This window comes from Mya arenaria, chromosome 13 (genome assembly GCF_026914265.1).
Source record: "Mya arenaria isolate MELC-2E11 chromosome 13, ASM2691426v1".
Classification (NCBI taxonomy): domain Eukaryota; kingdom Metazoa; phylum Mollusca; class Bivalvia; order Myida; family Myidae; genus Mya; species Mya arenaria.
The window spans coordinates 42,832,518-42,848,294 of NC_069134.1; the positions used below are offsets into that span (position 1 = coordinate 42,832,518).

Genomic DNA, 15,777 nt, shown 5'->3' on the forward strand with positions numbered 1-15,777 from the left:
TGTACTCAAGATTACAGTTTGTTAAAAGTGTGTTATTTTAATGTAGGCGCGTACATATGTAGCTAGGGCCAATTTGGGATTACGCAGATCGATACCTTGGGGGTATATTTAACCCTTCACCCTCTGCAACCCCCCCCCCCCCGTTCGGTTTCTATTTCAAATTTGGGGATTTGGTATGATAAAAACTTCGACCTGTCAAAATTTCACTACGCAACTGCGTATTTTCATAGTCAGCTACGCGCCTGTTCTAAAGGGACTGTCAACATACTATTCCATTTCAACTATACTAAAGATATAATTTTAATCAAACTGACTTTTCTGTTCTTAAAAACATTCAAAGTCATAGTAGATTATTGTGGACATGGATACCGGGTCTATCGATACCGGGTTATAGTATATTACCCGGTACCAACTGTGACGAAAAAATTGTATCTACATATTCCAGTATCATTTGTGATTCCGGTTTTTCCCAATACCTGGCGTCGGGCTTTAGCACCATTCCTAGCCGTAGCTCTACAGTGATTAGGCATTCGCTACGAATTCAAAAAAAAATGAATACTAAACAAATCGAATAAATACAATATTTAACAGTTCGAAATACATTTTGAGTTTGATTTTTTATTGTGAATAAGATTGTTTGCAAATTATATTTTTTAACGAAGTACGAAACTATTAGCACTAAAGATGGCGGAGTTCGATCTCACCACGCGGATGGGCCAATATTTGGACCGGCATTTAGTTTTCCCGTTACTAGAATTTCTCTCAGTTAAAGAGGTTTGTTCCTGACACATTTTTCTATCATTCAGAACTACTGATTGGGTGTTAATAGGGTGAAAATTGACGGCATACGGTCACAATATGTGAAAAATAACCGGATCACATTATATTCGGACAACTGTCAATATTTCCCTTCTTTTCGACAGTTTATTTAAGTTCAAAAGTTTCTTAACTATTTAATTAAACAAAGGTGAATTTTACTTGTTATTTGAGGGGGGTTTATTTAGGTTTTACTGGGATGTTTATAACGGTCAAGTGAAACGTTGGATAAGTTGGTTAATATAAGACCTGGCCCCAATATCACGAAAATACTTAAGTCAAATCTCAAACTCAGTCTCAACACATTTTATCACATAGCATTAAAATTTATTAAAAATCATATATGTTTTTTTACAGTTTTATAAGCGCATTCTATCATAGAATATGCTGATAAAAGCCTTTGGTCGAATTCCAAGGTAAATATATTCTACAGGCAAAAAGGTATTTGAGTACATTTCTGTATTCTTTATACATTTAAAATACTAAGTTTTTTTTGGCTCTAGAATTAGTTTTCTTTGAAACATTAACAAAATATTTCTATCAACACATTCTGTGTGAAAATATGTTTTCAAAAAGTATAGAACATGCAAGATTTTGAAAAATAATATGCTTTTATATGGTGAAATGAGTAGAGGCTGAGTTTGAGATTTGTCTTAAGTATTTTCGTGATATTGGGGCCTGGGGCAGTTTCAATAAGTTACAGTTACAGTATCTAAGTAGTAAACATTATGCTGTTTAACAGTGCTCAGGTCTTTACGCACGCCATCTTGAGTTACAGCTAGAAATTTACTATCTTCAGCCTTAAGATCTTGATTGTAACAAGGTCCTGGTCTTCTGGTTTGCCTCTCAACTTAGGACTTAGAGCATAGAGGTTGTTGGTTGATCCCCACCATGGATACTCTGATAATGCACTTACTAGTTTACACCCAGGAATTGGACTCTACTCTCTAGCATGTGTCTATAAGCTATCAGCTTTTGTCACAAACTAAAATATAGTATAAACTATTAAATCTAAGATAGACCTAGGTGGCACTCTCTACCAATTAACTGTTGCATAGAGTTTGTTGTATTATAGTGCTCTAAAGCAGACTGCTTTATCAACTCATCCAAGGCCTGTGAATCAAAGCAGATATATATTTTTGCTTTGAGTTTGACTTTATCATAAAATCCATAGGGTTTTAGCCAGGTTTTAAAAAGGACAGGGTGCTGCAGAAAATGAACAGGGTGAGGGAGAAAAACTCTATTTTTAACATATTTAAAGCTTGTTTGAATTCATAATCACATTTTAATCAAAACATTTAATAAATATTTGATTATCTTCAGCATTTTATTCTTTGAAGGCAGTAGCGTACACATTATGGTCTCCATGAGGACAGAAAGGTGCTTCCAAAATGGACAGGGTGCAGCACCCTTCTATAAACCTCTAGCTAAAACCCTACATCCATATATCTGACCCATATGTACTCTCAACATGCAGATTGTAATGTTTATACTCAGTTATACAATGAGAAGGAAATACTGATTTTTTTAAAATATTGTTTCAGTTATATGATGAGAAAGAAATGCTTAAAGGCAAGCTTGACTTGCTCAGCAACACAAACATGGTTGACTTTGCCATGGATGTCCACAAGACTCTGTACCCAGATCAGGAAGTACCCGCTAGTGAGTATTTATGAGTCAAGTACTGTAATTGAATTTAGTACTGTTCTTAATACAATATTCCAGGTCCCAGCTGCTGGCAAAAATAAACTTCAAAGCCAATTTTGGCCTGTACAAATTTGTAGCAATTTGTAATATGTGGTATATTATAAAAAAGCTAATAAAGAGCAATATTCTAATTTAGAAATCATGTCATGGGACCTTTTTTGGGGGGTGGGGGGAATTTGGGCCCATTCCCTCTTTGAAAAAGCATACATTTCCCGCCAAAAAAGTTAAAAAAAGTCCCCTTCTCAAAAATTACTTAAAGAAAGAGAGAAGAATTCTATCATTCATATTACTGTTGTTTATACTACGATATTGTGTGCTATGTAAATCTTTAGGGAACAAAGCCATTAAAGATTATATAAATACATGTATAGGTATTGCATTTCTGTTGTATAGTGTGCATTAAATTTTGTTATTTTTAGCCTTTATTGCCAAGAGAACTAACGTCGTTGGCCAGCTGAAATCTTTGCAAGCAGAGACAGACATGATTACAAAGATATTTGAAGATCCAGAGGTGATGAGACAAATGCAGAGTTCAAGGTTGGTTTTTCATCTTTGGGAAATTTAATGCATAAACGCTTCAAACTGGGAAAATTTAACACATAAAAGGTTCAAGCTCGTTTACTCAAAATAATGGTTGACATCATACAATTGGAAAGAATAATAAATACTTTTTTGTAATTTGATATAACCGAATATTGACCTCTGATAAAGAAAGTGATAAAGCTTTGTTAAACTATTTTATTTTATTAGCATTATAAATGCGTAAAAACTTACTGAACATTGGATAATTTTTGAAAAACTATGTTTTACAGTTTAAAGAATAAAGCAAAGTAAATGTTGTTTCTTATGTGTTGATATTTCGTTGAGATCAGTCAGATTGGCAGTGTTTACAATTTAACTTTTCAGAGATGGCAGACAGCTGTCCGATTATCTCTTCAAAGAGCATGGAGTAAGTATTAGATATATGCTCATGTTTATATCAAGTCTATATCAAGTTTAGTAATTTGACCCTGGATAAACATTGATTTAGTGTTTTAGAAATAAGTGAACAGATTGTTGCTCAAAATTTCTTAGATGATTAACTCTTGTGTTACCATACCAAAAAAATAGTAGTAAATGTTAGTTGGTTTTATCACCCAATAAGTAATACGAGTTTATGTATTTTTTATCCATTATAAAGGTACAAGTAGATTTTAGATTTACAGCTATTAATTTGATTATTAAGTAATTTAATACATTTGGAGCTGAGTAGAGCACAATCAAGATTACAACTTTTTTGGCGAACCGGTCCAAATTCTATACTACACAGTTTGGAAAAGACTTCTGTGTAAGGCTCAGGCTGGTTGGAATTTTGACCACTTACAAGTCCATGTGTATGTATGAGTAAGAACTATGAATGATCAATGCTTATTTCTCTCTATATACATGTATTTCTGAAACTTTACAGTTTAAGGAAGCGATGGTCGACACCCTGTACAACTATGCCAAGTTTCAATACGAGTGTGGTAACTACTCCGCAGCTGCAGAGTACCTGTACTTTGTTAGAATCCTGGTACGTGTTTTTGAAAATGGGGTTTTATTCATTTCAACCATATAACACTCTTGCAAGAATTATCCTCTACTCTGGTGAGCTCATCAGCTGCCATGCCATTTTCAGCTTATGTGCTTTTCGAAGAAAGAAAGTTGAGCTATTTTTTTACCCTTGCCGTTGTTGGCAAACTATCACCCTCAGATTTTCAATTTTTTATTATCTGAAATGGATGTTAAGTGATTAAAAGAACAATCCTTGTACTAACTTAATCATTAGGCAAAGGGATTTAAATAATTTGAAAGGTTTTTACAACAGGCTGGTGCAAATGTTGTTTACTTATATTTCATGCATGTATTTCAGCTGCCGCCGAACGATCGTAATTACCTGAACGCTCTGTGGGGAAAGCTGGCCTCGGAAATCCTAATGCAAAACTGGGAAACAGCGCTCGAAGATCTGAACAGGCTTAAGGAGGTTATAGAGGCAAATGTAAGCTGATTGATTTTGTATGTCAGTATTTAATATGAACTGTTTTTGAACGCGAGTTCCCACTTTCAGAGTTTGAGCCTTTGTGAAAGATTCAGACCAGTAGTACTCCATCAATCAATGACAAAATCTCCATTAAGGAAAACTGTAACAAGCAATCCTTTGTAGTATTCAACTTTTGAACAAACATTTTTCTAGTGCATGGCTCAAAAACTTGTGCTTATTTTGACTGAGGAAATTACTCTGATTGTCAATAACTGATCAAAGTAATCAAAGTAATCAATCAATATTTTAATGAAATCTTTATATTTTTCAGACATTTGGCAGTGCCCTCCTCTCACTTCAGCAGAGAACCTGGCTAATTCACTGGAGTTTGTTTGTGTTCTTTAACCACCCGAAGGGCCGGGACCTGATTATCGACATGTTCCTGTACTCCCAGCTCTATCTGAACGCCATACAGACCATGTGCCCACATATTCTGCGATACTTGACCACAGCGGTCATTACGAATAAGAGCCGGCGTAGGACGGTTTTGAAGGATTTGGTGAAAGTTATCCAGCAGGTAAATGTAGTCAGAAAGTGATAGTATTCTTAAATGATTACAAACTGAGAGGGACATGTGATTGTTGGAATAATTTTTTGGATGGACAAACATCTTTAAAATTTTAGTATTATTAGTCAAAGAACATGTGGTATAGAAGGGGTCTTCAATGTAAAGAGTGAAAATTTGGACCGGATTTCGATGAGTGATGTTGCCAAATAACTGTCTTACACCTTTTTTAACAGACCATGACCTTAGTATATATCTTTCCGTGCATTTCCTTTATGTTTGCAGAAATGACAAATTTGTTTTCACCCCTGGTATATATATGGTCCTGAAAAATAATAAATCCTTCGTCTTGCATGTTCGTCAATGCTTAAGAAGAAAATTAAAATATTGAATCTTTGGTTATGATTTAAGCTTGCCATTGCTTTGATGTTTTACAGTAAGGGCTATTCCAGTAAAACATATAACCTACGGGGGAAAGGCAGTTATTTAAATAGTATATGGGTGGGTGTTTTTTTGTGTCGCCTGAAAAGACAACATATAGGGTTTACTTTTGTCGGCGGCGGCGGCATCAGCGTCCGCGTCCCATTTTCGCTTGTCCGGGTTATATCTCCTAAACTATTAGTGGTATCAACTTGAAATTTCATATGTAGTGCACAAGAACTGTTACTCTTGCTTCCATATTTTTAGAGTTATTGCCCTTTGTTATTTTTCATGCTTAAAGTTTTGCCCGGGGCATAGCTTGTGGAATATAAGAGTTATCAACTTGAAACTTCATATGTAGATAGATCTCATGTAGGGCAAGTGCAGTGCACAAGAACCATAACTCTTGCTGTCATATATTTAGAGTTATTGCCCTTTGTTAGTTTTGCCCGGGGCATATCTTGAAGAATATTAGAGGTATCAACTTGAAACTTCATAGCTAGATAGATTTCATTGAGGGCAAGTGCAGTGCACAAGAACCGTTACTCTTGCTGCCATATTTTTAGAGTTATTGCTCTTTGTTAATTTTCTTGCTTAGGTTTTGTCCGTGGCATATCTCATAAACTATCAAATGCCACCTACACTTGAAAGTTAAATGGCAACATCATTGTCTATAAATGAACAAAATGCCAATCTAACAGCTATAATGTCGACAGTAAATAATTCGTCAGGCGACACATCCGACTCGCGGAGTTCTAGTTTCAATAATTTGAACCCCACAAGGGTAAATTTGCTTCTGTAGCGGGATGCTATATTTTGTAAAAGTCCCTCTCCCGGGGGTTATGTGTTTAAATGGAATAGCCCTAAGTTTAAACATGATATATTTTACATGATTGTGAAGAAATTTATGTTATAAATTAAGTAAAACTAACTATATATTAAGTCACTGTTGTTGGTACAATGATACGTGAGAGTGTGGTCTTGTGTTGGTGGGAAACCGGAGAACTGGGATAAACACCACTTGTCTGGCTTGATGACCTCTCACCAAACTCACATGCACCAAGGCTGGGAACTGAACCCAGGTAGCCTTGGTTGGAAGCAAGTGCTCTAACCACTGCAATAACCGGACAACCTCTTGTAGTGTTTAAGAGTTAAAGATGTATTTCATTTAAACTTTGTCTTTCAGGAGTCTTACACGTACAAGGATCCAATCACAGAGTTCGTTGAGTGTCTGTATGTCCACTTTGACTTCGATGGAGCCCAGAAGAAGCTTAGGGAATGTGAAAATGTAAGTGTTTTTGATTTTACTATCATGCTTAACCTTCATGAATATATTTCTTCAAACCCATCTACTTTATATAATCGGGTACTTAATGTTTTAGCCCGTTAGTGTTATGAAGACAGACTTGAAACCCATCAAATTTCAATTGTGTCCTTTGCATTTGTAATTGTACACTAACAGTAATATTGGACAGGAACCATTAAAATTGTTCACGTCCAACTTGGTACGCATGATAACAATGATAATGCTAATGTTTATACATGGTAGGATGATTTAAAGAAATTAGTGATATGCTTTGTTTCAACTCTGATATTGCCAAACCTTTTTAATAGTGTACCAATTTCTTACCTTTAAATATGTCATTGCTGTATTTTTCAGGTGTTGGTCAACGACTTCTTCCTGGTTGCCTGCCTGGACGACTTCATTGAGAATGCCCGACTTCTCATCTTTGAGACCTTCTGCAGGATCCATGAATGCATCAGCATTAAGTATGTCGATCAGCTGTTTATTTCTGTGTTAAACAGACTGTCTCACCTTGAATAGGTTGCCATAAGAAGTTGAAATAAGTTCAAATGTGTTTGAAACTATGGCAGGACATGCTTCATTTTGCAGAAAAGCGATAACAGTCTTGAAAATAGGAGAATTTTAAGTTTGAAATAATGAAAAATTCTGTTAAAAAGATATTTTTCATTTACCATACTGTATGGCGTTTGATCTAAATAATAAATAAGATAACTCAAGTTAAACACAGTTTAAAAAGAATACGGTAATCTCCAACCTGAAATGTGTGTGAGTGCCATTACATAACCTTTATTCTATTTATATAAAAAGGACTTGATGTGTCACCTTGAAAGGATACTATTCCTGATCAGGAAAACATTAACACACCTTCATTATACCTCTGTTACAAGAAATGCATGCTTGTGATTGCAGTGTTTTTTTCGGCCCATTTTGGGGTTGAAATTCCGCCCCACTCCCATCCTGAAAAAGTATATATTTTTCCCCTAAATATAAAAACTAAAAAAAGGCCATTACTGAATATGTCAATAAATTTGTTCAATAAAAAGGTTCGAAAACAAGTTAAACATAACATGATTCAAGTTAGTATTTCTCCCCTTCTTGCCAAAACGGCGCTATTTCGTCTATCAAAGGCCCCCGCCACCATTTCCTTGAAAGTTGAAAAAAAAACCACTGGATTGGATAAAGGTGAACTGCCATACATTTGAATATTCAAAATACATCGGGTAAAGCTAACAAGTTACATGTATGTCATTGTGATTTTCAGTATGCTTGCCAGCAAGTTGAACATGACTCCGGAGGACGCTGAGCGCTGGATTGTCAACTTGATACGAAACGCAAGGCTGGATGCTAAAATTGATTCTAAACTGGTGAGTACCAAGTTCAATACTACACTGTCAATGATATGGAGGCCAAACATTTCATGAAGATGGTGAGATTTATTTAGTGGCGTTGATATGCACCTCAAAGACTATGGGTTCCAGCCCCTCCAGAGGGGGCTTCTTTTGGCCTTTCAAAAAGGTCTGCAGTTCTAGTTTCCAACTCGGAAACAGATTTGAGAGAGCTTCATTGCAGTTCTCAGATTTCTTCACAATCGAGCTAAATGAATATGAACTGAAGATTTTGTCGTTTTGAATGAAAATCACACTTTTCAAAAAAATGATTCATATCATTATGATGTGATGAATTCACGAAAATTTAATTGCCCAAAAATGGTCCCAAGACATAAAAATGAGAAAAGAGTGTCTTTTGAATTTAAATTAATCTACCATACTTTAAACTCAACTGATACCAAAAACTACAACTGTACTTCAGGGCCACGTTGTGATGGGCACCCAGGCTGTATCGCCGTATCAGCAGGTGATTGAGAAAACAAAGAACCTGGCCTTCCGATCACAGGTTCTCGCCATGAATATTGAGAAGAAAATCAACGCCAAATCTACTGAGGTAAATATCAGTCTACATCAGATCTGCTTATAAGAAGCTCATATGTTTTTTGAAGAAGAGTTATTGTCATACCGTATTTTCTCGACTATAAGGCGATTCGCTTATAAGACGGCCCCCTAACTTTGCCCATGAAATCTGGTGCTTTTTGTTTCGACTCGCTTATAAGACGGGGTCAATTTTTAAGCAAATCTAAAATGCTAAAATTCTTCTTAATGTGTAAAAATGTTCAAGCTCAACGGACAATTATCGAATTTCGCGGTAACTGATTTTGTTTTACTCAAAGAAAATGGCGGTCAACTGTGAGCTCTCTATTTGGAGGTAGGTTAAAAATGAGTACATGGTTACGCATTTAAGTTTGCAGGACGGGTCTTTACTTATCGGAATTGTAATAATTAATCAATAACAACGTATGTTTGTTTTAGTTGATTTTTTTTTTATTGAAGACACCAATGAAGTTCTTCGGCAAAATAAATGGCTTCAATAACATAACTGCGAAAAGCCGAGGCATGAATAGGTGTTTGTTTAGCAATAATGCTTTAGGCAATATTGTCCCTTGATTGGCGACGAACATAAAGGATTCATATTCGCATTGTCATTTGTTTGCTTAATCAAATTGACAGTTAGGTACCTACATCATATTAAGATTCCAATTTATTGATTTGATATATCTGTCAAACTAATTATACTGACATGCGCCATGAGAAAAAATGGGGTGCAGATATAACGGTACACTGTGTGACGTCAGAGCACGCGCGGTGAAGAGATTTCGTGTTGTTGTTTACTTAATTGCCCCATACTTGAATCAGCAGACGATATACTGAATAGACGAATACCCTATGTAAAATTTTACTGATTTTGACTTGAAACTTTTTTAAATATTTTATCGACTCGCTTATAAGACGGGACCCCTACTTTGGGGGTAAAAATCGGGACCCAATTTCCCCGTCTTATAGTCGAGAAAATACGGTAGTCTTTGTGTTGTTTGTGTCAACATCTGTGTTGTTATGCAAAAACCTTGGCCATAATTAAAAAGACAATTACGATATTTTATGAACCTTTGTACACATGTTGCCAGAGAAAATACGCATATGCATATATATCAAGGTCCATAACTCTGGGTTTAATAACTGTTGAGTAATACCCCTGTTTTGATGGAAATAAAACAGACCAGTGTTGGCATTTGCTTTGCGCCACTTAGTTTATCTGTTTTTCAAAGACAAAAATGTATATATTGGAGCCTTGGTGGTTTCTTTCAGAAACTATAACCTTGGACATACAATAGCTAAAAATAATTCAAGATAATACTTAGCTTGAAACACTTAATCACAATGGCAACACCTGCATGTGAAACAAGTCCCATAATTCTGTCTTAGATTTAAGTTATACCCCTTCATAGGCTGAGAAAAAAAGACGAGCATGTTTAGTTCAATTTTTTTTTAATTTAAACCATTTCTTTAAGCTATTGTCAATTGTACAAGGTTAATAAAGGAATCAATATAAAACAACTGTTCCTTGAATTAAAATGAAAGCATTGCCATCCCAAGTAAATTAAATTCTAACCTTTCTCTTTATTGATTTATCTAGGTTCCACAGTGGGGTGCCCAGGAGTAGTTGCCATGGCAACCAACATACACATTCTCCGACCATCTTATCAAGTGCTAGATTTACCAGCGGGAAAACGATATAGCGATAGTGACTTTCCTCTATGTTGGAACTTGTGTCAACAGTGTTCCTTGTTTCGGATATTCTTTTTAGACTATTTGTGGTCATGTGACAATGTCTATTTATTCATTCTTCTGTATATGATATCAAAAATTAATTTGGTAGAAGTGAAAATAAATTTTAAAGACACTTGAATTTTAATTATTTATTGTGACTGCTTTTTAGTTGTGAAAGGTTCTTCATAAAATTGTCAGGTTTTCAAATTATTTTTTTTAGGTATTGAAATCCTTAAACAGATGTGTAATGTGAAACTTAAATATAGGTCATTTACTTGGAAATAATTGCAAGTCTTTTACAAACAGTAATTATGTCATGTTAAAACAGTCGCGAGGAAAACAGTGGTTTTTAGGTCCCTTGGGTTGTTCTCAAAAAGTAAATTTGGTTTTATTTTATTGAAATTTTACAAAATTCGTACACCAAAGTTATAAAAATAAGAAGGACATGTTCTTATTAATCATGAATGAATGCATATAAATGATTTTAATGAAAAGAAGAGAAAATATTCAATAAAAAATACTCTATACAAAATTCAAATTTTCTCCAAGTTGAAATTTTCCACTAAGGTACTTACTGAAAACAGCCTTAGGATTATAACGTATGAAAACAAATCAAATTTAAAGTTTAAAACAAAAAATACTTGCCAAATGAACCATGCCAAACAAACAAGAAATTGACCTAAAAAAAGAAGAACTTAAATGTACATAGGAACATTAACTTGCTCGAACGAAGATTACGACTTGCCATAAGAACATAGTTGAACAAACGAGAACTTACTATTTGAACATTGAAAATAATGTTTATATAAGAACTTTCCTTAATTATGAACAATAAAATAATGAGAACTAAGTCCAGAAAATTTGAATTTTTAATTTAATATATGGTAAAACAAAAAAACAACAGAATTTACCATGAGGACATACCTGTAGTCAATAAATAAGAACTTCCCATATAAACTTAGTCTAACTAACAGGAACTTGCCATATAAACAAAGGAGAACTTGCCACATTATCTAAGTCAAAGAAGAACCACACTGGCCAGCTTAGTATCATTCAACTTACTTCTCAACTGCTACCATAACACCAGTAGCGTAATTTCCATGCTGGGAGACACTCAAATCCAGAAGGATCAATCTGCAGGTCAACTCGTACAAACTCCAGTGGAACAGACTACCAGCCACAATGGCTGAAGCTCCCACCTTGGTACTTTTCAAGAGGGAACTCGCCACCCAGCCCTTCTAATGGGGATTTTCTATGGTTGCGGTACCTCCACGAGACTTGAGCTGTGAAGGCGGGGACACATCCCTGCAGCTCCATGCAAGCCAGAGAGGTCGTCCTTCCAGTCTCAACAGGGTATCACAGTTGTGTGTGTTTTTCTCTCCCATGACCATGACTATTATCTATCTCTTCTGTTCATATCTCTATTCTATTATTATTGTGCATCTTAATATCATGGTTAAATTTGACAGTTTTTACATGCTATTCAGATTCAGAAAAAAGAAAGTCCCCCCTACCCTCACACACAGGAATAAATTTGGCTTCGACGAGGCAATTTATTGAAATTAATTTTTATTCTAACATATTGTTGACATCATATCCTCATTTCAATTTTTTTTAGTTAGTATCATTGCAAGTTGAAACCAGATTTCTAATGCTTCAAAACAATCCAGAACGATAGATGCATGTTGACATGTGTTTAACGTAACAGAAACAAATAATCAATTAAAACAAAAACTTTGTTGCCTCATGTCAAAAGTTAGTTTATGTTAATTGTTCAGTCAATGCTATATACAAATGTATAACCAAGCAATAATGCCAATGCGGCTGAGTAGTAAACTGTTGCCTGCATCGTAGCTTTCACGAAACGGTTGTCTGCTGCGCTGTATCTGACAACCGGCGGAAAAACTGACAGCAAGCTAGCAGCCAATAACAGCAGCCAATAAGTACAGCAGCCAATAAGGGACTTAGCAGCCAATAAGTACTTTTACCACGAAACACGAAATGTGAAAGGAATCTACTATTTTCCAGTAGCCAATAAGAACACCTGCCACACAACAACAATGTTTCAATGAAAATATCATTAACGCAAATGGTTTATATAAATAAAACACGATGAAACATAATCAAAAAGAACCAGTACGAACAAAAGTAAACCATAAAATGAATATGTATTACAGTACTCAGTAGAGGCTACCCGCGGCTAAATAGTATCCGGGATAACCAGCTAATATGTTGATAACACATGGGGGAATAATTTAAATTGGATTTATTTTTGGCCCCAGATAACATAAACATTTAAAATATTACATCAGCTTTTTAAAATATTATTACTGGCACAGTTTACCCCCATTCCCCCAATAAATACTGTAACTTATAATATTTGGTATTTGGTTTTTAATCCGAAACACCCGCTATATTAAGTAAAAATATGTATGATATGAATAGCGTTCTCGTAAAATTTGGTATCAAAATATTTTAGCAACGTTCTTCAATCGTTTTACTATGAGTTGCATTCTGGGTGTTTAGTCAGTATTTATATAAGAGCAATGCGATTGTTTACCCTCGCAATCAAAATAAAATCCTGTCCGCGAGCACGGTTTAATCAACTTCTCCTATTCTATTTGTACCACAAATACCTAAACATCTCGGTTTTGCCGAATTACAGCGATTTGCCGCGTGCATGTATACGGAATTAAGTCGTACGCAGTAACAGCAGTATCAGCAGATGATTGCGGTGATGACTCGCACCACCGCGTTGGCTGCCGTGGAATATATCGTTGCGATATTCCGCGATGACGCATTCTCTCCCGCGGTGGCAACGCGTTTTTTGAAAGAAAAAATCCCGCTTTGTTGATAGTGTAATTATCTAAGATTCATGCTGATCAAATAAAAACTCCAGAAGACAGGGTAAGCATACGACGCAGACCCTTTAAAAAGTCTATTCCCTGTACTCATTTAATAAGCGTAGTACTGGGGTTAGGAAGACCATATGTATCCTCCAAGACGGGGTCAGTGCATGGCTAAGAAATTAAGGAAATTGTGTTGTTAGTACGACAACAAGATGCCGCACCTAAATCCTTGGGACCCCTTGTTACGACCAGAAGAAGGCAATTTGACGCTCTAAGACAGGGTACTGGATATGAACTGGCACCTACAAATGACTTCCATCTTAGGGTCAGCTTGAATAAATTGACCCCAACATCTTGGGCCCTTTTGATTGAGTTAAACAAACACATTAAACTACTTTGGGTTGATGGTACGACCAAAAGGAGGCGATGTGACGCCATAAGACAGGTAACTGGCATAAAATGGACATCTGGGCTATCACCTAGCAGTAACGCATGACTTCCATCTTAGATTCAGTTTAAACACAATTAACTTAAACGTATGGGAAACTCATATTTGGTTAAAACAAGCACATTGACCTACTTTGGGTTGCTAATACGACCAGAAGGAGGCGATGTGACGCCCCAAGACCGGGTACAGACATGAAGGGGACATAGAGGGCTATCACCTAGCACCGCCCAATAACTTCAATCTTGGGGTGAGCTTGACCATAATTGACCCCCAACGTCCACGACCCCTATTTGGGTAAAACAAGCACACTGACCTACTTTGGGTGGCTGGAACGACCAGAAGGAGGCAATGTGATGCCCCAACACCGGGTACTGGCATGTAGGGGACATCCAGGGCTATCACCTAGCACCGCTCAATAACTTTCATCTTGGGGTGAGCTTGACCAAAATCGACCCCCGAACGTCCAGGACCCCCTATTTGGGTAAAACAAGCACACTGACCTACTTTGGGTTGCTGGAACGACCGGAAGGAGGCGATGTGACGCCCTAAGACCGGGTACTGGCATGTAGGGGACATCCAGGACTATCACCTAGCACCGCTCAATAACTTCCATCTTGGGGTGAGCTTGGCAAAAATCGACCCCAACGTCCAGGGCCCCCTATTTGGGTAAAACAAGCACACTGACCTACTTTGGGATGCTGTAACGACCAGAAGGAGGCGATGTGACGCCCTAAGACCGGGTACTGACATTAAGGGGACATCTAGGGCTATCACCTAGCACCGCTCAATAACTTCCATCTTGGGGTGAGCTTGACCAAAATCGACCCCCAACCACCAGGACCCCCTATTTCGGTAAAACAAGCACACTGACCTACTTTGGGTTGCTGGAACGACCAGAAGGAGGCGATGTGATGCCCCAAGACCGAGTACAGACATGAAGGGGACATAGAGGGCTATCACCTAGCACCGCTCAATAACTTCCATCTTGGGGTGAGCTTGACCAAAATCGACCCCCGAACGTCCAGGACCCCCTATTTCGGTAAAACAAGCACACTGACCTACTTTGGGTTGCTGGAACGACCAGAAGGAGGCGATGTGATGCCCCAAGACCGAGTACAGACATGAAGGGGACATAGAGGGCTATCACCTAGCACCGCCCAAAAACTTCCATCTTGGGGTGAGCTTGATCAAAATCGACCCCCAACGTCCAGGACCCCCTATTTGGGTAAAACAAGCACACTGACCTACTTTGGGTGGCTGGAACGACCAGAAGGAGGCAATGTGATGCCCCAAGACCGGGTACTGGCATGTAGGGGACATTCAGGGCTATCACCTAGCACCGCTCAATAACTTTCATCTTGGGGTGAGCTTGACCAAAATCGACCCCCGAACGTCCAGGACCCCCTATTTCGGTAAAACAAGCACACTGACCTACTTTGGGTTGCTGGAACGACCAGAAGGAGGCGATGTGACGCCCTAAGACCGGGTACTGGCATGTAGGGAACATCCAGGACTATCACCTAGCACCGCTCAATAACTTCCATCTTGGGGTGAGCTTGGCAAAAATCGACCCCAACGTCCAGGGCCCCCTATTTGGGTAAAACAAATACACTGACCTACTTTGGGTTGCTGGAACGACCAGAAGGAGGCGATGTGACGCTCTAAGACCGGGTACTGACATAAAGGGGACATCTAGGGCTATCACCTAGCACCGCTCAATAACTTCCATCTTGGGGTGAGCTTGACCAAAATCGACCCCCGAACGTCCAGGACCCCCTATTTCGGTAAAACAAGCACACTGACCTACTTTGGGTTGCTGGAACGACCAGAAGGAGGCGATGTGATGCCCCAAGACCGAGTACATGACATGAAGGGGACATAGAGGGCTATCACCTAGCACCGCCCAATAAGCTTCCATCTTGGGGTGAGCTTGACCAAAATCGACCCCCAACGTCCAGGACCCCCTATTTGGGTAAAACAAGCACACTGACCTACTTTGGGTTGCTGG

General features: G+C 37.6%; 1 protein-coding gene across 1 annotated transcript; it reads left to right on the forward strand.

The window, feature by feature from the left end:
* The first annotated feature begins 645 nt into the window (after positions 1-645).
* Positions 646-10,605, forward strand: LOC128213074 (eukaryotic translation initiation factor 3 subunit E-A-like). The gene is made up of 12 exons (XM_052918590.1): positions 646-774; positions 2,361-2,478; positions 2,943-3,060; positions 3,430-3,472; positions 3,971-4,075; positions 4,415-4,540; positions 4,854-5,099; positions 6,694-6,795; positions 7,168-7,277; positions 8,075-8,177; positions 8,623-8,754; positions 10,339-10,605. The coding sequence occupies exons 1-12, from the start codon at positions 685-687 to the stop codon at positions 10,363-10,365; spliced, it is 1,320 nt and encodes a 439-aa protein (XP_052774550.1). The 5' UTR covers positions 646-684; the 3' UTR covers positions 10,366-10,605.
* The last annotated feature ends 5,172 nt before the right edge of the window (positions 10,606-15,777 follow it).